The 21,836-nt window shown below is 43.2% G+C and overlaps 1 protein-coding gene across 1 annotated transcript in view; it reads right to left on the bottom strand.

Annotated features, from left to right (window-relative positions):
* Positions 1–960: 960 nt before the first annotated feature.
* The window catches only part of LOC130073384 (neprilysin-like), a 247,535-nt gene continuing 226,659 nt past the window's right edge, over positions 961–21,836 (bottom strand). The window contains exons 10-14 of the mRNA XM_056238750.1: positions 19,136–19,237; positions 18,813–18,949; positions 1,276–1,369; positions 1,061–1,189; positions 961–975 (exon numbers count right to left, since the gene is read on the bottom strand). Coding sequence (XP_056094725.1) covers positions 961–975; positions 1,061–1,189; positions 1,276–1,369; positions 18,813–18,949; positions 19,136–19,237 — 477 coding nt within the window. The remainder of the gene's footprint in view (positions 976–1,060; positions 1,190–1,275; positions 1,370–18,812; positions 18,950–19,135; positions 19,238–21,836) is intronic.

Below are 21,836 nucleotides of genomic sequence, written 5' to 3'. Positions count from 1 at the left end.
TACATTTATATATTCAGAGTTTTAACTATATATTCGGGATTTACATTTATATATTCAGAATTACATTTATATATTCAGAGTTATAACTATATATTCATGATTTATATATTCAGAATTACATTTATATATTCAGAGTTATAACTATATATTCGGGATTTATATTTATATATTCAGAGTTATAACTATATATTCGGGATTTACATTTATATATTCAGAGTTATAACTATATATTCAGGATTACATTTATATATTCAGAGTTTTAACTATATATTCGGGATTTACATTTATATATTCAGAATTACATTTATATATTCAGAGTTTTAACTATATATTCGGGATTTACATTTATATATTCAGATTTACATTTATATATTCAGAGTTATAACTATATATTCAGGATTACATTTATATATTCAGAGTTTTAACTATATATTCAGGATTACATTTAATTATTTCCTGTTTGGCCCCCCATATATATATATATATATATATATATATATATATATATATATATATGTATATATATATTAACTGTTTGTATTTAGGCTACAAACATGCTAACAAAGGATGTTTAAAATGTCATTTCCATGACAGAAACTGTGCTATGAAAAACACATACTGTAGGTTGAGGTGTGAATGAAATATTCACAACAGTGTTTTCGCAAAAAATTGCTTAGTGAGTGTGAAAATAGTTTTAAGTTGTTTTTTACATTTATTTTAATTTTCCTATTCCCAGTGGCCATAGTTGAAGAAACACACACACACACACACATACACACACACACACACACACACACACACACACACACACACACTGTGCAGGGTGCTACCATGTACATGTGGTGGGCTTGAGGCCAGAAGAGTCCAGTGATTAATGGAGTGTTAGAGAGTGTGTTTTATGACAGGTGGTATTGGTGCACTGCTCAGCTGTTCTTATACATATGAGAAAATGGACCCGACTCATCCCACACAGGACTGAGATTATGTACAAACACACAAGCACATCCAGGAACCATTATAGGACCCACACAGACATACACTGCATGCACACACAGCTCACCATATCTTTGCTATCTCCAGCAAAGGCTTGCTCCACGTACAATCTCCCCACAGCATTCTCCATGTTGTTGTTCACATAGATGGCACACTGTCTCCAAACTGCTGCTTCAGATGTAGTACCATAGATAGCCTAAGAGAGGTGGGATAAAGAGCATACATGTTTTTAAAATTATGACAGTTAATTCACAGTTTGAATCTAATTTTTTTGGTCTTTACCTTTCTGAAAGCTTTTCTGGTTTCCCTGTATTGCCTGCTTAAACCAACCACCAGATTCATAACAAAACGCCACACCAGGTAGTTCTGTATGTCCCTGCACATACAATCACATGGTTTATATGTATACTGTATATTTTTAATTTGTCTAGTGAATTCAGGGAGCCCAGGTATTGAGATAGTTCTCTTTCGAGTGGAACTCAATGCTGCATTATGACGTTAACACCATGGGAACGCTTCTTTGTGAGCCGGTGTCTGAAGCACATGTGGAAAACAAGCCAATCACATTGGCCAGAGAAAGATCATGAGACGTAACATCAGTGCGCCATGAAGACCATAAATAGACACCCGAAAAATGTTTCATCAGCTTCTTTGTCTCCCGCAAAGTCCACTGTGTGTGTTAGAAGTAAACGGAAAAAAATTTAAGTTTGTCTACCGTCAATGTTTGTTGTGAAAGATCAAGTCATAAATAAATAAGTAAAATGTATTTATACAGCGCATTTCACAGACTAGGTCACAAAGCGCTTTACAATAGACAGAAATAGATAATAAATAACATAAAACAGATAAAATTATCAATTTATAAAGGACAGAGATTACCCAAAAGCTAACCTGAACAAAATGAGTCTTCACTTGCCCCCTAAAACTGTCCACATTCTCAGAAAACCTAATATTGGTTGGCAAAGCATTCCATAGTCTGGGTGCCATAGCGGCGAAGGCTCTATCCCCGCGTCTTTAAATGAGTGTGTGGCGTAGATAGCAGATTATTAGACCTGAGAGACCAGAGAGGGGTAAGAAAATGAATTATGTCAGCAAGATAAGCAGGGGCCTGGCCATGTAAAGCCCTATAGGTTATTGAAGATTCAAAATTTCATCTTTTAATATTATTTCATTATTAAATATTATGTATTTGTATTATTATTCTTTATTAATATTCATAATCAGTTGTATCATCTTATGAAGTTTCAAAAGCATGAGTTTGAATGCATGAGGGGCTATAGATAGCATGGGTCCATGGGATGATCATATGTCAGACAGGGAGAAGATATATTTTGCTTAGAGGGTGTGTACAATGTAACATGTTCCGCTGATGTGAGTGTATCACAGATGTAAACAACAAGGATAGTTCTTAATATGGAAGTGAATTGTGACATGTTAAACATAACGTATACGTATGACATACGTTCTAATTTTAAGAAGCTCAGAGCAACATGTTTTGTTACCTTACAAGGAAGCTGTAAGACTTTCTGTGATGTATAAAAAGCTCAATCTTACTGTACTACCTCAGAGAAACACGGAAACGCATTGACCTGGCATGAATACAACATCTTGAAGTTTCTCTCCTGACATATAAGAATAAAATCTTTCTTGGCAAGATAACTGGTGTCCGGTCCCGTAAATCAAATAATAACGGGAAAACAAAAGAGGCTTTAATTCCAAGTCTACATTTGGCGTCACGAAGAACAGGATTGCATCTTCAGGCATTTGTCTCAATCATTCAAGGTAAGACTTTTTCTATTCTAAATAATTCCAAGTCTGCCTGATGATTAGACATTGACTGAAACTGCTTTAAAAGAACTGTGTTATTTAAAGTACCAGTTGTGTTGCCAATGAATATATGTGTCAGAAAAAGGAAAAATTTAAATAATTATAATTTGATGTGGCTTATTTGAGTTGCTCTGGTCAGTAAACCTCTGAATATTGAATGATGCTGGGGAAGTCTTTTTCATTTTTGAAAAAACTTTAGAAAGTGGATCTTTTTTAGAAAAAAGACCATCTTAGTCAAATTTTGGAAAAAGCTGTAAGGCGATTTAGCAATTAGCTTGTAAGGTGGTTGGAATATTGGGAAACTGCGATAAAGGGCAGATTTATCTCTAAAATATATCCAATACACGAAGAATCGTTTCAGAAGAAGACGAGGATAGTTTGACAAGCAGTGATTTATAGCGGTTTACAGTGGCGGGTCTGTGCTTGAAGTTAGTACAGTTACAAATAAACCCTAAAACGTAAATACGCAGAGGATTGAACCCTTAGAAGAAGGGTATCAATGGAATAGAAGCTAAAATTGCATGCATTCTGATTTTGACAAGAAAGCTGTTCAGTGTTTGGAGGAAAAGACTGATCTGAGAGCAACTTTAAAATACATATATATATATATATAAATTGATCTGAGTTAAGACTAACAAAAAAAGGAAACCAGAAATTATTAGAGTTGTTTTTTGTTTTGTTTCCCCAACCCCTTCTTTGTTCTTTGAGAAATTAGAGCAGGTGGAGAGGGAGAGGGGCAGAGTGTGGAAAGCAGAGGGCCTCCCCTGGAATCCACACACACACACACCCTCACAAAAATAGCCCTGCTGTTTGAGCACACAGACACAGAGTGACAAACAATTTGCAATGGCAGAAAGTGGATTTAACAGCAGAACAATATCTGCTTGGTACTTAGAAAGAAAACAAAAAAAGCAAGCTAAGTTTTTGAAAAAAGGACTGGACATTAACACATCTCTTGATGTACAGTTAAGCTGGCTTGAGTCTCAGAAAGACTCTATCAAGTCAAAAGTATTTCCAATCCTCGCCGCACATTGGATTTTGAAACAAGGTGGAATTTGTTGCGGTTTCAATGGGTGCCCAGTCCCACTTGTTGAAGCAATGAAGCCTCAAATTGAAGCATATAACAAACTGAACAAAATTATGTCTATTAAATGTTCAGATGGAGAAAATACAACCAATGACGATTCATTTGATCCAGATTGGACAAATATAATAACTGAAGCTGAAAAGAAATATTCACAAGCACCAGTGAAATCTGCAACAACTGTAACGCCTCCTCCTTACAACCCAATTTATCCAATTTTGCCTGAACAATATACAAATTCATCTAAACCTCTGACACAGCCTCAAGCTTTGAGATCAACTGGAGGCCCAGTTGACAAAATGTATATTGCATCTGCACAAGCAGCTCCGGTAATAACAAGATCTAAAACAGTTCAGCCAAACAGAGACATGCTCCGATGTACACCAGCTCGGAATTATGATTCTGACTGGGGTGATGAGACAAGAGATGACGACATGATCACAATTGACAAGATCGGTCCTGAATTTTCTTCACCTGTAATTAAAAGGGAAGGATCTGAAATGATGACAGAAGAGAGACCATTCACACCAGGAGAACGTCAAGCCATTCTCACAGCCTTGCCTCCTCTGAAGAGACAAGATCCAAACACAGAGTTTTGGCGAGAATTAGACTCATTGATTGAAGCACATCAAATGTCATTAAGAGACATACACACCATTGTGAAAGCTAAAATCCCAAGAGACAGATGGGAACGCTTGCCAGCTTCGATAACAACCGCCCAATGGATAGATTTGTGGGTTGATAGCCAGGGACGACCCCTGGGTCTTTGGCAAGCATTAGATGTGTTCCGAAAAGAAATCCAGGAAATCTTGGGCAGTGGTAAAATTCCTTTCACATTAGTGACATTGATTAAGCAAAAGGATGATGAATCTCCAGATGAATATGCTCTACGTAAGTGGAATGCTTATGAGAGATGGGCTCTTTGTGCCAAGAAACAACCTGACAGAGATGATGTACAGTTCACTGACACACTTGTGGATGGACTTAGCGCAAAATACCAACAAGCCTTATCACTTGGAGTCAACCCAGGTGAGACATTTGACCAAATTATGCAATGGGCTGGCCGCTTAGAGATGGCTATGAGATCAAATAAAGAAGAAGGAAACAAGCCATATCGAAGAGGAGTGGCAACAGCTCAATACAACAAGGACACAAAGAATAGGATGATTTTCTGCAGCAACTGTGGAAAGCGTGGACACTCCAACATAGATTGTTGGGCTAAAGGAGGTGGAGCAGAAGGTCAAGGTCCATCATTTAGACAGGTCAGTGCAAAAAACCATAATGAAACCCCTCAAGGGAAGACGTGGACTGAAGCACAAGTCCGTCAGCTCATTGAGGGAATTATGCGTCCGCAATAGGAATCAGCGGCCCCCTGTATTAGTAAGAAAAGAGACAATCGCCTTTTCGTCAATGCATTAATAGGGGGCCACCCATGTGACATCCTTGTTGACACAGGAGCAGCCATTTCAATAACAGATCTGAATCTACCTACAACAGATGAAACTATGGAAGTTGAAGGAGTTGGAGGAGGTATCACAAAATTTCGCAAAAGTATTCAAGTTCCACTGCAAATACATGAAGATGAAGTCTTATGGACATCTTTCTGGGTTGGGCCGAATTCACAAGGAAGCCTTATTGGCATGGACATTCTTCCATTGTTGAACATGATCATATTCACTGACAGTCGTCAAATCGCTACAACTGCTGGGATAATACCACACGAAGATCGCACATGTAATCTAAGGTCTGTTGGTACAGCAAAACCAATTATCAGAAACTGGAAAAAAGACGGTGTGTGGGGTCTTCTGTGCAGTTTATATCCAGATGTTTGGGCTAAACACAAATTGGATTGTGGCAAAGCCAACATTGATCCCATTGTTATTGAGGGACCGATACATGCCCCTCATAAACAATACCCCATCCGACCTGAAGCAAGACGAGCCGTGGAGGAGATAGTGGCAGACTTGGAAGCTGAAGGAATCATCAGACAAACTTCATCTACCACTAATAGTCCTGTCTGGCCTGTCAAGAAATCTGATAACTCATGGCGATTAACCATTGATTACACAAGACTTAACAGTGTAACACCAAAACCGCATCCTATTGTGGCCAATCCTGCCACCATTCTGAATGATATTCCAGGAAATGCTAAAATTTTTACGGTACTGGATGTACTGTCGGCTTTCTGGTCTATACCTATAGACAAAAGATCTCAAGAGAAATTAGCCTTTACAGTGGGGGCAAAACAATATGTTTGGAACAGACTCCCACAAGGTCTTAATCTTTCTCCTGTTGTATTTCATAGAGCTTTGGACCAGTTCTTAACGGAGCAAAAAGCTGAAATTGAGAAATCAGGAAGTGTTTGCCTCCAATATGTTGATGACTTGTTAATTGCAAGCCCAGATGAAAACAGCCATGTATTTGCTCTGAATGTTGTCCTACAAGCCCTTAGGAAAGGGGGATTCAAAGTTAACCCCGACAAAGCACAGCTGGCCAAATCCAAGGTTATCTATTTGGGCCAAGAAATATCTGTGGAGGGAAGGAGAATGACAACAGAGCGTGTAGAGGCATTACGACAACTTCCAAAACCTCTAACAGTTACAGGAATGCGGAAGGTGATGGGACTTTTCAACTATTGTCGTCAGTATATACCTGATTTTGCTAGCATCACCAGCCCCCTCATCGACCTGTACAAGGGAGGAAAGCCTGGAGTGGAACAGATAAATTGGACACCGGAAGCTGAGGAAGCGTTTACTTCTATGAAAGAAAAACTGACTTCAGCCCCAGCTTTGGGACTTCCTGACGGACGGTTGCATTTTCATTTGTGGACCAGGGTAGGAGATGAGACATATTCAGCAGTACTGTGTCAAAAACCAGGTGATCGATACAGACCAGTTGGATACTTTTCCACAAAGATTCCTGTCACTATGATTGGGCAACCACGATGTATACAAGCCCTCGATGGTGCCACATGGGCAGTGGATGCTGTTGAGAATCTGATAGGAGCACAAACTATAATATTGCACACTCCACACAGTATAGTGACACTGTTGAACAACACGAACATCAAAACCATAACTGATGCAAGAAGAGCAAAATGGGAAGCAACTTTGTTGAACAAGGATTTAAGAGTGGAAATCATCAGGGACACGTCTCTTAACCCTGCAACAATGATGCTGGAACCACATGAGGGAATACCACATGAGTGTGAAAAACAAGTAGAAGAAGATAGTCTTGGTCCAGTTAATTCAATCCCTCTTGAAAACCCAGACAAAGAGTTATGGGTTGATGGATCCAGTTATTATGTTGATGGAAAACGACATACTGGATGGGCTGTAGTGAAAGGAGATGGAACTGTTGTAAAGAAAGGAGCCCTTTCTGGGAAATTTTCAGCGCAAGTAGCTGAACTTATAGCACTTACAGAAGCCTTTGAACTATCAGAAGGAGATCGAGTCAACATCTATACAGATAGTCGTTATGCTTTTGGCGTGGTCCATGACTACCTTGCTCTGTGGAAAAGACGTGGACTTATCACTAGCAGTGGGAGCGAAATACAACATGCTTCCATAATTCGTCGTTTGATTACAGCATGTTACTTACCCCGAGAAGCATCCGTGATCAAAGTAAAATCACATCAATCTGACAAGTCCAAAGAAAGTCAAGGAAACACGGCAGCGGATGCAGCAGCTAGAGAAGCAGCTCTACTTCCTCTTACTCCTGTTACCTTGGTAAAGGAAAACAGCAAGGATAATCCTGAGCTCCATCTTCTGTCATATCAACTGGAGACAGATGAAGAGAAAGAACAATGGATAAAAGCGGGAGCGAAAGAGGATGATCAAGGTATCTGGAGAATTCCAACAGGACAAGTGGTGATGCCTATCGGAACAAGAAGAGAACTAATGCAGCTGTATCATGGAAAGGTACATGCTGGAGCAAAAGCAATGAAATCTCAAATCAGTGAGACTTGGTGGTGGCCAAGAATGATGAGAGACATTGATGATTACTGTAGGAGATGCTTGATATGCCTCAAAGCAAATGTGGGAAAATCTGTAAGGGTGCGAATGTCACATGCACCCAGACCAACAGGTCCATGGACACACCTCCAAATTGATTTCACAGGACCTTTATCACCCAGTGGAGGGTATCAATACATACTTGTAATCATGGACAGATTTACTAGATGGGTGGAAGCATTCCCTACAAAAACTTGCACTGCTGAAGCGACAGCACGAGTAATGGTGGAAGAAGTTTTTCCTCGCTGGGGTCTTCCATATGAACTTGATTCTGACAATGGAACTCACTTCACTGGAAAACTGATGAAGGAAGCAATGAAATTGATGGGAATTAAACAGAAATTCCACATTCCCTATAGGCCAGAAAGCTCGGGCATGGTGGAGAGAATGAATCGATCATTGAAAACCGCACTTACCAAAGCCATTCTGCAAACTGGTCAAGGTTGGCATAAGTTATTACCTGCTATTCTGTGGAACTTGAGAGCAACTCCAAACCGAGTTACAGGACTAACCCCTTTTGAACTAATGACTGGAAGAGCAATGGTTCTACCCCCTGATGCTCCGCCACCTGCGGGAACAGGAGGAGACTCTACTTTGTTCCAAGAAAAGTTACGACGCTATCTCGCAATGCTGGATAAAGCTACTAAAGACAATAATAAGAAAGTGCGAGAAGCTCAACAGCAATGGGATGAAAAACATACCACTACTGACATTCCACACATTCCCGAGTTAGGCAGTTTTGTTATGATCAAACGAATTGCTAGGAAAGGTTTAGAGCCTAGATGGGAAGGACCATATGAGATACTCCTAACTACTGATACAAGTGTTTGTCTCAAAGGGAAGGGTGTAGGAACAGATAGATGGTATCATTGGTCACAAGTTAAACCTTGCTTAGTGAATGAACAAGATGATAATGATGGCTTATGGCCTGAGATTGAGCAATGTTCATCCATTAGTTTTAAAGATTGGGAACAAAGAAGTGATGTTAATTATTTCTCTGCTTCCATTTCAGGAATCAATTCCATTGACATTGATTAGAGATGGTTGCAAGTTATTCTCGATACCCAACGACGATGGTATGCTTATTTTTAATTTTACTTGGCATTTATCAAGAAAGCCAAGCCTTATGGACTCCTCGAGTTCAAGAAATCACTCGGAATGCAACTCTGAAATCTGGCCAACATTTTACTCTACCCTTTATTTCCAAATGGGGATTATGGGATTGGGTGCCACGCAATGATAAAGACCTTGCTAAATATCGTAAGGACGTCTTTGGAGGATGTAACTTTTACCACCAATGTTACAAAAGCAGAGTAATTTGGCCGGTAAAAGACGGGGGGTATACTGGTAGTGCTCAAAGACGAGAAATTTGTTCCAAAGAACAATGTGAAGTTATAGGGTTAAACCTCATAACGTCTACTAATGTGGAAATTAATTTAGTTCTGAATCGTACCCACATGCTTACAATATGGGATTCATTGACCCAAGGGTGTATTTATCCCATAGTGTTGCCATGTGAAGGGTTTCTGAGGGATGCTTCCTCAAGAACAACAAGATTCAAGGGAAATTATGTACGAGTATGGCATTCAGAAGATGAGAATGAATATTGTGAGACTGAACTAGAAACTGGGGAAATCGGAAGGTGTTTTTATCTTTCTGCGGTAAAGTCAAACAAAGCTCAAACATGCCCAAATACAACTATTGCACCAGCTCATGGTATTTTGTTGGCAAAAGAAACCAAAACCTTAATAAATGAAGCCCATATGGTGCGACAACGAATTAATTATAACTTGAACTCTCTTCTTACAGTTTTTGATCAGTCTTATTGTGGTAATTTTACACAAATAAGAAGTTGGTTGGACAAAGAAGTTAAATATTATACCTCTAAAAATCCTCTGAGTAGTAAAAATCGTAAAACTCGAAGTATATGGGGAGACATAGCGGGGGTATTTGGTTCTGTCAATTCAATTAGTAATACTGCTCAAATGAATCAACTAAGCGAGTATACTCAGTGGGTGGGGACAATGTCTGGGAAAGGACTCACTGAGGCTCTTCAGGGTTCTCTACATATTATAGCAGCGGGTCAGCATCTTAATGATGCTGCAAAGGAATTAGCAGATGCATTAACAAAATCGTCTAATTTTGAGACACATCGTGCAGCGTGTTTATTTTTAGCTCAGAATTTAAAGGATCAAATGGTAGAAGATATTCAAGTTATTCGAATGGGACAAGTTCCTGAGCGAATAGCAGAATCTTTGTTAGTGGTTTTCGGTAATCAACTTAATTTGACTTCTGCTAAACATATTCCATTAGTTAAAATCGCTATTAATGAAAATTCGTTGTCAGGTTCTGGAATGTTACCTTTGATTATGATATGGCCTCAATATGGGAAGCGCAATGTTATGACAGTCAGGCAATTCCAATCAATGGGTGTTAGACAAGGAAATTCAGTAATTAGATTAGGAAGGAATGGATATTGGGCTGACGGCGATACACCAATGATTTCTACCACAGACTGTTGTGTTGAGGAACATGAGTGGGTAATTTGCTCATGCTCTACAATGTTTAGTCTATCTCTTAATGGTTCTGCTGTTTGGGAAGTAGTTCCTTTAGATCAAGCCACAGGTGCATGGCAGGTGTCAGAAGCACAGTGGTGTATATTACATGATGGAATAAGTGAAAATATGATATACGGGGGAAAGTTGTGTCCAATTCCTCCTGATCCATTTTGCCTTGAGATTCTCTATCCTCTTCACTTGGGTGGAATTCATGTTCCACATGTGCAATTGTTGCAGATAGAGCCACAATGGTGGAATAATGATCTAGTAGAAGAACGGAATTATGAACTCTTTGAAATGGTTAGAAGAGTTAAAAAGAGTGTAAAAGCAGCTCAAGAGGAGGGAATTCAAGCAATGGGTCATGTTATTGTAGCAAATGGAGTAGCTAAATTAATGTCTGAGAGGAAACTACCACGAATCCTAGGGAATTTATCATGGTCAGATTGGATAGTTTTGACTATGGTAGGAGTTTTTGTGTTCATGCTAATAATCCAAGTCCTTATATGTGTTACTAGAAGGAAAAGTACCAAACCTGTCAAATTGATTATTTCTAACCAAATGGATAGAACTAAGAATGGGACATACAGCGTGAAATAAGAGATTTTACACATTCTACACTACCTCACAAACAATGAACATCCGTTTACTGATTTTCAACCCCAAGGGATAGGATCCTTTAACATCAACGTTTATTTTAATTTCTTGTTTTGGTTCGGAACTGGAGGATTTAATTAATTAACGAGTTAATTAATTAATGAGTTCAGGCACGGACAGAAGACTTTTTAGTTTTTCTTTTCTTAGATGATTGGGGTTCATTTTAAATGCATACACATAGATATTAAAATACACATAGTATACGGGGACATATCATGGGTTGGGGTTTTGTTCTTTGTTTTGTTTTTGTTTCTTTGTTTTGTTTTTTCTTTTCCTTTTCTGTTTCCATTCTTCTGTTCTGTTCTTTCTATTTTCTTGGTCTGCTATTTCTTCTCCTCACTATCACTTCTATAGGTTGGCCACCTGGGAATGATGGTGTGGAACTGACGGCCGTAGTTCCAGTGGAGGGAAATGAAGATTCAAAATTTCATCTTTTAATATTATTTCATTATTAAATATTATGTATTTGTATTATTATTCTTTATTAATATTCATAATCAGTTGTATCATCTTATGAAGTTTCAAAAGCATGAGTTTGAATGCATGAGGGGCTATAGATAGCATGGGTCCATGGGATGATCATATGTCAGACAGGGAGAAGATATATTTTGCTTAGAGGGTGTGTACAATGTAACATGTTCCGCTGATGTGAGTGTATCACAGATGTAAACAACAAGGATAGTTCTTAATATGGAAGTGAATTGTGACATGTTAAACATAACGTATACGTATGACATACGTTCTAATTTTAAGAAGCTCAGAGCAACATGTTTTGTTACCTTACAAGGAAGCTGTAAGACTTTCTGTGATGTATAAAAAGCTCAATCTTACTGTACTACCTCAGAGAAACACGGAAACGCATTGACCTGGCATGAATACAACATCTTGAAGTTTCTCTCCTGACATATAAGAATAAAATCTTTCTTGGCAAGATAACTGGTGTCCGGTCCCGTAAATCAAATAATAACGGGAAAACAAAAGAGGCTTTAATTCCAAGTCTACAGTTATGGTTAGTATTTTGAATTGGATCCTGTAAGTTACAGGAAGCCAGTGAAGGGAGCAGAGCATCGGGGTGATATGGGTGCGCCTATTTGATCTAGTAAGTAACCTAGCATGGCATCAGACAAGCAGTTTAAGCAGTGTGTTCCGCCATACCCCCACTTTCTTATAAGGAGTGACGAACATGATCTATGTGTGATATGCTCAGGAGTGGAGCATGCTACAGGTCCTTCTAAAAAAATTAGCATATTGTGATAAAGTTCATTATTTTCCATAATGTAATGATATAAATCTCACAGCAGCAAGAAATATGAAATATGCTAATTTTTTTAGACAGGAATTTTGGGTTTTCATGAGCTGTATGCCAAAATCATCAGTATTAAAACAACAAAAGACCTGAAATATTTCAGTTGGTGTGCAATGAATCTAAAATATATGAAAGTTTAATTTGTATCATTACATTATGGAAAATAATGAACTTTATCACAATATGCTAATTTTTTGAGAAGGACCTGTATATCTTCTCTTGGGGGAGGCGACTGCACTCACTGTGAGAAATTCACTTTGAGGAAGCTCCGCTCATGTCCAGCTTTCTTCTCGAGGGATGTGAGTCAGCCGTCTGTGCCCTGTGGTTAGGGTCCCACATCTGCCAAGGCGGCGTGTCGACTTAAATCATGAGGTTCAAAGATGGATCTGGTGGATGAGTTTGAGATGGGCTCTGCCCTTTCCCTTGCTGCTGTTAGAGGTGGTTACTCGATCGGTAGAGAAACGTCTCGGTTACATATGGTAACCCTCGTTCCCTGAGGGAGGGAACGGAGACGTAGGTCAGACTGACCAATAGGAATCTCACTAGAGAGGCCAATCTACTTCGAGTGAAACTAAAACAAGCCAATGCACATTGGCATGCAATCATTTGCATCAGCTGCGCGTCCTCGTCAGCGCGGGTATTTAACAGCAGCTGTTATGATTGCACACTAGTTTTTTGCTGAGGAGCCAAACCTGAAAAAGCTGGCCGCCCCATTGGGCGGCAGCAGATGTGACGACGGGACCTACGTCTCCGTTCCCTCCCTCAGGGAACGAGGGTTACCATATGTAACCGAGACGTTCCCTATCGGTCAGTCACTACAACGTAGGTCAGACTGACCAATAGGAATCCCTACCAAAGCGCCACAGCTGCTGCACCCCATCCAGCGCCCCATGCAAGCCTCTACACCTTCTTGCCTAGAAGGACGATAGGAGGAGGCTACACACAGAGTGTATCTGTCACTGTTGTTCCGTAATAACCCATACAGTGAGATTATGGATAACACTGGGAAAGCGTGCCCTTCAGTTAGGAAGGAGGACCCTGCGGAAGCCACTTACTTCAAGGAGTTATGTGGGGAATACATATGGACTAGCCCGAAGGCTGTACTACATATGAGATAGTGGGTGACTTAGCCCAAGGGAAAGACACGGGCTTCCGTTAGGAGCAGCCGTGGAAAATATACACATATGGGATCCCCGTAGGGTCACACATATGGAACCCAGCCCAGATCCGGTTCTCAAGGATTCAGCGGATAAAGGCCTGTGACTTGGACGCTCCGCCATGTCCGGGCCGAGGGGTTTTTGGAGGACTCAACAGGTTTTTCACTCTGGAGCAATAAGGGTGCACAGTAGGGTGCAGCAAGCCGACAGAGCCGGGCCTCTCGGTGCTTCTACCCGTTTAGGGTGAGAACACGGGAGGAGACCGGCTCTACACGTAGGCTATAATATCTAGCGAACGTGTTAGGTGTCGCCCAGCCCGCAGCTCTACAGATATCTGTTAGCGAGGAGCCACGTGCCAGCGACCAGGAGGATGCAACGCCTCTCGTGGAGTGTGCATGCAACCTGAGCGGGCAGGGCACGCCTTGAGCTTGGTAAGCCAAGGCGATGGCATCCACTATCCAGTGGGCCATCCTCTGCTTGGAGACAGCCTTTCCCCTCTGCTGGCCTCCGTAACAGACAAAGAGCTGGTCTGAGGTCCTGATGCTTTGAGTTCTGTCCACGTACATACGCAGAGCGCGAACGGGACAGAGCAAAGCCAGGGCTGGGTCTGCCTCCTCCAAAGGCAGCGCTTGCAGGTTCACTACCTGGTCTTTGAAGGGAGTGGTAGGAACCTTGGGCACATAGCCAGGCCGGGGTCTTAGTACCACATGGTTGTCACCCGGCCGGAACTCTAGGCACGATTCGTCGACCGAAAATGCGTGCAGGTCTCCTACCCTCTTGACAGAGGCCAGTGCAACCAGTAGCAAAGTCTTCATGGAAAGAAGCTTTAAGTCTACTGACTGCAGAGGCTCAAAGGGAACATCCTGAAGTGCTCGAAGCACCAGGGAAAGATCCCAAGAGGGTATGGAGGGGGGTCGAGGAGGATTTAATCGTCTCGCCCCCCTAAGAACCTGATGACCAGGTCGTGCTTCCCCACTGTTTTGCCATCTATGTGGTCGTGATAAGCTGAAATAGCGGCAGCATGTAAACACGTCTCGTGGACGGCGCCCGTGCTGAAGTGATGGTGTTAAGTACCTCAGGGGGTAAGTCACCTAGAACCTCCGCGTCCCGTCCAGGGACCAGACATGGAGTTTCCAGAGGTCTGGACGCGGGTGCCATAGGGTGCCCCGTCTCTGAGTCAGAAGATCCTTTCTCAGAGGAATGGGCCAGGGAGGGACTGTCCCAAGGAGCATGAGTTCTGGGAACCAAGTCCGGGTGGGCCAATAGGGAGCCACCAGAAGGACCTGCTCCTCGTCCTCCCTGACTTTGCACAGTGTATGTGCAAGTAGGCTCACTGGGGGAAACGCATATTTGCGGAGGCCCCGGGGCCAGCTGTGTGCCAGTGCGTCCGTGCCGAGTGTTCCCTCGGTCAGGGAGTAAAACAGCTGGCAGTGGGAGGTCTCTGAAGAGGCAAACAGGTCTACCTGAGCCTCTCCGAACTCTCTCCAGATCAGCTGAACCACCTGGGTGTGGAGTCGCCATTCTCCCGGAAGCACAGCTCGTGATAGCTCGTCGGCCACACGGTTGAGCACGCCAGGGACATACATGGCTCGAAGCGACCTCAGACGCTTCTGACTCCAGAGGAGGAGATGGCGGGCGAGTTGCGACATGCGACGGGAGCGTAGACCACCTTGTCGGTTGATGTACGCCACGGTCGCAGTGTTGTCCGTACGGACCAGCACGTCCCTGCCCCGTAGCGGCCTTTTCAGGCGGCTCAGAGCGAGATGTACTGCTAGCAACTCGAGGCAATTGATGTGCCAATGCAGTTGGGTAAACGTCCACACCCCTGACATTGCATGCCCATTGTACGTGGCACCCCAGCCGGTGGCAGAGGCATCTGTGAAAACCACAGCATGCCTGGAGACCTGTTCCAAGGGGACTCCTGCCCGAAGGAACGAGAGGTCTGACCACGGGCTGAAGGTCTGGCGGCAGGCCGGTTCGATTGCCACCCGGTGAGTGCCATGATGCCACGCCCATCTCGGGACTTGGCCGTGAAGCCAGTGCTGAAGCGGTCTCATATGAAGCAAGCCGAGCGGAGTTACCGCTGCTGCCGCTGCCATATGCCCCAGGAGCCTCTGAAAAAATTTCAGTGGGACCGCTGTCCTGCCTTCGAACGTGTTCAAGCAGTTCAGCACCGACTGAGCGCGCTGCTCTGTGAGGCGCGCTGTCTGTGCGACCGAATCCAACTCCATAGCGAGAAAAGAGATCCTCTGCACAGGGGCGAGTTTGCTCTTTTCCCAGTTGGGTGGAGGCAGCAGTGGAGGCATCCTCTGGGTGGAGGCAGCAGCTGGCCGCCGTGGCAGGATGTGTTTGATGGCCTCCGTCTGCTTTTGTACAGCCGAGAACTGCTGGGCGAAGTTCTCGACCGCGTCGCCGAAGAGGCCGGTCTGGGACACAGGGGAGTTGAGAAACCGGAGTTTGTCAGACTCCCTCATGTCAGCCAGACACAGCCAGAGATGGCGTTCCTGGACCACCATGGTGGACATCGCACGACCCACCGACCGCGCGGTCACCTTCGTCGCACGAAGCGCGAGGTCCGTCGCGATGCGAAGTTCCTGAAGAACTTGGGGATCGTGACCACCCTCGTGCAGGTCCTTCAGTGCCTTGGCCTGATGGACCTGCAACAACGCCATGGCGTGCATGGCAGAGGCAGCTTCCCCACAGGCCTTGTAAGCCTTGCCGGTTAAATCCGACGAGTACTTACAGGCCCGGGAAGGGAGACACGGTTCTCCAGGCCAAGTGGAGTTAGGGCACAGTTGCATAGCAAAGGCCCGTTCCACTGGCGGGATGCGCGTGTATCCCTTAGGTGCCCCGCCATCAAGGGTGGTGAGGGAGGAGGAGCCACCGGAACGGTTTCTGGCAGTAAAAGGTGCCGTCCACGTTCCCGTAAGCTCCTCATGCACTTCCGGGAAGAAAGGCACTGGGGTGGGTTGCTGAGAACCAGCGCGCGCCACCCCGAGATACCAATCATCCAACCTCGAGGGTTCGGGACACGGTGGAGGATTCCACACGAGCCCGACCCCGTTGGCGGCCCGGGAGAGCATGGCCATCATCTCCGGGTCCGTCTCAGGCACCGCTGGCACCCCCGAAGGAGGCAGCGGTGCCGAGTCGTCGTCCGCAGAGAGGTCTGACCCACCCTCCGATGCAGCGATCGACATCTGGTCACTGGGAGCCCCAAAGGAGACAACCGGTACACACCTCGAGGATGGTCCAGCTTTCTCCAATGGAAGCTCAACTGGCTGCGGAGCATGAGAGGGGTGAGGGCTCCTAGGGGGTTGGTTCCCCGAAGGAGACGCGCTCACCGTGATCCTCAGGTCACCCGCGCCCCCGTCCGAAGCAACCCTCTGAGGAGGATTGGAACGAGGCAGAGGCACGGGGACTCCGCCCCTTTGCAGGAACAGGAGTCTCGACCGTAGCTCCGCGATGGTCATCTTCCCACAATGGGTACATGACTCATCCACAAACGCTGCCTCAGCGTGTTCAATGCCCAGACACACGAGGCAGCGTTTGTGACCATCCTGTGAGCCCAGGTAACGACCACATCCAGAAACACACAGATAGAAAGTCATCTTCTTTTTTTTTTTAAAGACGCTCTCTATCTGTGTAAGCTCTTTTAGGGACTACTCTCACTGGTGCTGAAGCACGCAGGGGAACAGTCACTGCGAACACAGACGGGAATGTGCACCCGTCTGTGCGCTGTCTCTCTCTCTCGCTGGCAGGTCTTACCAGCTGTGAGAACAGCCTTTGAGCGCTGAACTGCGCACCTTACCAGCTGTTAAAACAGCTTTTTTGAATTTGCTCAAAAAAATAAATAAATAAAAGACAGAGACAGAAGAGAGAGGACACAAGACTGCTCGCGCTGCCGTGCTGTAACGCCCGCACCAGATAAGGAAAGATCCAACGAAGGCTTGCCAAGTTTTCACACTCTGTAGAATTACCATGAAGCGTTTGGCTCCGAAGCAAAAGGCTAGTGTGCAATCATAACAGCTGCTGTTAAATACCCGCGCTGACGAGGACGCGCAGCTGATGCAAATGATTGCATGCCAATGTGCATTGGCTTGTTTTAGTTTCACTCGAAGTAGATTGGCCTCTCTAGCGAGATTCCTATTGGTCAGTCTGACCTACGTTGTAGTGACTGACCGATAGGGAACATAGTATTGAATGGCCAGAAGTGAAAATGCAAAACAAGAAAAGTAAGCTATGAGTGCTTTCTCACTAGCGGTCAGGGACATCAGCCCCATAAACATCTGCCATTTTTTCCAGACCTCCACACTAAGGGGTCAAGGTCTTGAAACAATCGGCTTGTATCAATACTCCCTCTACGTTACGTCACTTGACCTTTCTCCGGCCAATGTGATGGCTTGTTTTCCACACGTGCTACAGACACCAGCTCACGCAGAACTTTTCCATAGTGTTACCGTCACAATGCAACATCTCGTTCCCTCTCAGAGAATCGTTACACGCGTAACCTGAGACGTTCTTCAGTATTTTTAATGTGTACACATCTTTAAATTTTGCTGTCTGAACAAAAAAAACTTTAAGATGTTAAAGTCACCATGAAATCAAAATGTACATTTCTTAGTTTTTTTTTTACAGAATGTTTCAGTGTACATAATAAATTACCCGTGCACATCATTATTTTTTATGTGTAGTCATGATCTTTAATCAAAAATATTAACGTCCCCTTCCCCTCGCAATGACATCTCTAATGACATGAGCAAGGACCTGGCATTAAGGTTTTCCAATAGCCAGATGAGTTTTAAAACCTCTCCTCAAGCAAACTGTCCCTAACATGAAACAAATGCTGCAATTAGCAAATGACATCGATGTCCTGATGGAAAAAATCAGGCCTTGTCCCATATTAAGTCGCCTCACTCAGTTTTTGTTCCATGCTGACTTTAAAAAGAGTTTCAGATTGTTTCTGATTCATTTGTCAAGGTTAGCACATTGCATTGTAGGATACAGCATTTCATACAGTGTATCCTGCACATTTTGGAAATGTAGTAGCCCATGCTGATATTCCATGTATACAGAAAATTTACAAGCACAGTATGCATATTGTATACTAGAAATATAATATAATATAGTGTGGTTGTGTTCTATAGCAATGTGTTCTATATATTTTAAAAGCATATTCTAGACTAGAGCACTAGATAGAAAACTGTGCATGCAGTGAACTACCTCTTTGTGTACTTGGCAAGAACAGGGTTGAGCCTCTTAAAGTAATTTGGGGCGTACACAATAACCTCCTCACTGTCTATAATAGGAACACCAACTGTATCCATGATCTTGTTAGTAAAGAGCGTCCAGTTGAACACCTGAATAGGAGCAGTGCAGAACAAAATCTGTTATTTAATTTATATGAGGATAAGAAAAATAATACTGTTCATTAAAGATCAAATGATATATATTATAGGAAAACTGCATAGATATTTATGATAAGGAATTGTATGCAGTAGCATGCAAGTTAACACTTTTTTTCTTCTTCTTTTTTTTTTTTTTACCCTGGAATCAAAGTCCAGGGTGAAGTTGTTGTTCAGGGTCTCCAGAGGCACCTTGTTATAAAGCAGAACCGGGTTGTTTCTGTCCTCTGGTGTGTCTGTGGCCTATGGCGACAGGGAGAGCATGGATTTCAGTGCATTTCCTGGGATGCAAGGAGATTCAACAGGTTTTTGTCCAGTTTTCTTCTGCCATTCCAGTCCCTCCACTTTATATATACAGAGCAGCCCAATCCCCTAATACTATAATTTATTTTATTTTTTTATTTGTTTCTTCCCATTGTTTCAATAGAGAATCAAATCTAGGACATGTAACCTTGCTGTGTATACTCCTCTGAACCAAATCCACCGCTGTTGCATAAATCCATATGCCACCGTTGGGATTTTTACTGAGCATGAGCATTTAACTGGATTATTATTGTCAAGAAGAATGTCTCAGCAGCAGTGTGGGTCAGACTTAAGCTCCAACACAAATGACTAGGCCTGTAATGCATACTGTGTAAACTGTAAAGGAATGAGCTCACTATCATAAAAGGTAAAAACCTCACAAGGAACACTGAGCCAAAGTTGTGCTGTACAGCCACTCTAGCAAATTGTTTCAGTGTGGAGCACAAACACAACATATGAGTGAAGCAAAGAAACACACTGTTCCTTGGGCAAGTTCAATAAAGTTTCAAGTAACTCCCTATTATTTTCCATATTTAGCTTTAAAAAAGCCCAAATGTTTTCAAATGTTCAAAGGGTACAGTAAATACTGTATTTAAAATAAAAAAATATATATATATTTTTGAATGGTACCTCTCTTTCTAATAGAGTTTTATTCCAATCTTTGTAATATTCAATTGAACTTCAAAACCTTGTCTTTCTAGCCCCTGGATTTACACCACATGGTCAAAAGTTTGTGGACAACAGTTTCATGGTCTTAGGCTTGTTCGACTTGAACCGGCACTGCACAGACCGATCAGTTTATGACGTCAAAGTACCGCGAGAGCGATTCAAAAGCATACAGAGCCGACTGCTCTCAAATCATTCTCGCTTACTTTGATGTCATACACTGATCGGTCTGTGCAGCACCGGTTCAAGTCGAACAAGCCTCTTGTCTCATTAGGTGTGTTCGACATCGGCTGCGGCTGGATGTAACCGATCGGTGAGAGTTGCCGCGTGCAGGCGGGGAGGAGCTGCAAACGGAGACGTGAAGTCGGACACTTTCTGATTCCCGTAGTGACCGCTCACGTGGTGTTTGCATACTTTACCACAGCTGAAGTGAAATAAATGCAATATTTGCCAAATACACAGATATTTCAGACACATTTTCATTCAATAGTTTATTACTTCATAGGCTACAGCATCTGTTTGAAAGTTTTTTTAATCAGTTTTATTTTGATAAACATGACACAACATCGCGACTACATGAAAAGACTGTTTACTGTTATAAAAAACTGATTTGTGAGCTTTAGTGGAACTAAAGGTGTGAGAATAAACACGAAACGCACGTGATCGTTGTCATGCGGTGAATCCGGCCAATCGTGGAACAGTTGTGTCGTCATCAGAGCTTGTGCAGCTGCTCTTGAGAAGCTGCGCTGGGGGAGGAGTCCAAGATGGCTGCCTAATCAGACGTGTTTGTACGAGCTCCTGCACCATATGTGCTTAGATAGTGCAAAAAGGACCTTTAATTAATTATATACTGCCTGTATGCAATTTTGTTGCTTCTTTGATTTGAAGATTACCTTTATATAGTGTCACCATGGGGCGTAAACGTGGTCATTCGAGCAACTCTTCGGCTTATGCTAAGGAGGCTAGCGTTAATGCTAATGCATGCTCACCAGCCAGTAGCCGACATGATTACATTGTTTCTTGTGCAAGCGAGGAAAATGCGTTCTGTTTAGTTGAAGAGCAGTTCCCTGCTTTGCCTATCACACCGAGTAAATCACCGGTCATAAAGAAGAAAGCAAGTGACGACACTTGAGCTGATATCTCGTCGCAGCTATTAGGCATAACTCAGCTGATCAACAGTCGCTCAGACGGAATAGAAAAAAAGATCTCGGACATGTCAGCTGAATTAAAGGCCGTTGTTGAGAAGGTTACTACTCTTGAGCGGCGAATGGATGGTGTTGAACGACCTGTGGCTCAGTTGCAGCGGAGGATGGATGATATGGATACATATTTGAGAAGACGTAATTCGAGGATATCTGGGATTCCTGAATCTGCGCGCGAAGATATTCGGCTTGAGGTTGTCAAAATCTGCCAAAATGTTCTTCCTAGTGCAAAGGACAAACTCTCGGATGTTATTGACGTGGTCCATCGTCTCGGGAAGATGCAACAAGGAGGCGCGGATCGTCCCAGGGTGACCATTATGCAGTTCTCCGTTCGCTCTTACAGAGACGCTATCTGGAAGGCAGCGAAGAATTCTTCCTTTCTGAAAGACAATGGTTTGCGCTTTATGGAGGATTTTTCAGCCGGAGATCGGGAAAGGAGAAGGAAGCTGTGGCCGGAGGTCCAAAAAGCACGTGCGGAGGGGAAGACGGCATACTTTGTTGGAGGCAGAGCTTTCATTCAAGGGCAGGGTGAAATCATCCTGTCTACTTAAAGGTTTAGTTCACCCAAAAATGAAAATTCTGTCAGTAATTACTCACCCTCATGTTGTTCCAACCCCGTAAGACCTACGTTCATCTTCGGAACACGAATTAAGATATTTTTGATGAAATCT

The sequence above is a fragment of the Rhinichthys klamathensis genome, unplaced genomic scaffold, assembly GCF_029890125.1.
Source record: "Rhinichthys klamathensis goyatoka isolate OS25496 unplaced genomic scaffold, OSU_Roscu_1.1 h1tg000538l_1, whole genome shotgun sequence".
Classification (NCBI taxonomy): domain Eukaryota; kingdom Metazoa; phylum Chordata; class Actinopteri; order Cypriniformes; family Leuciscidae; genus Rhinichthys; species Rhinichthys klamathensis.
The sequence above is the reverse complement of the archived record's forward strand: the minus strand, read 5'-3'. Positions and strand labels throughout refer to the sequence as shown.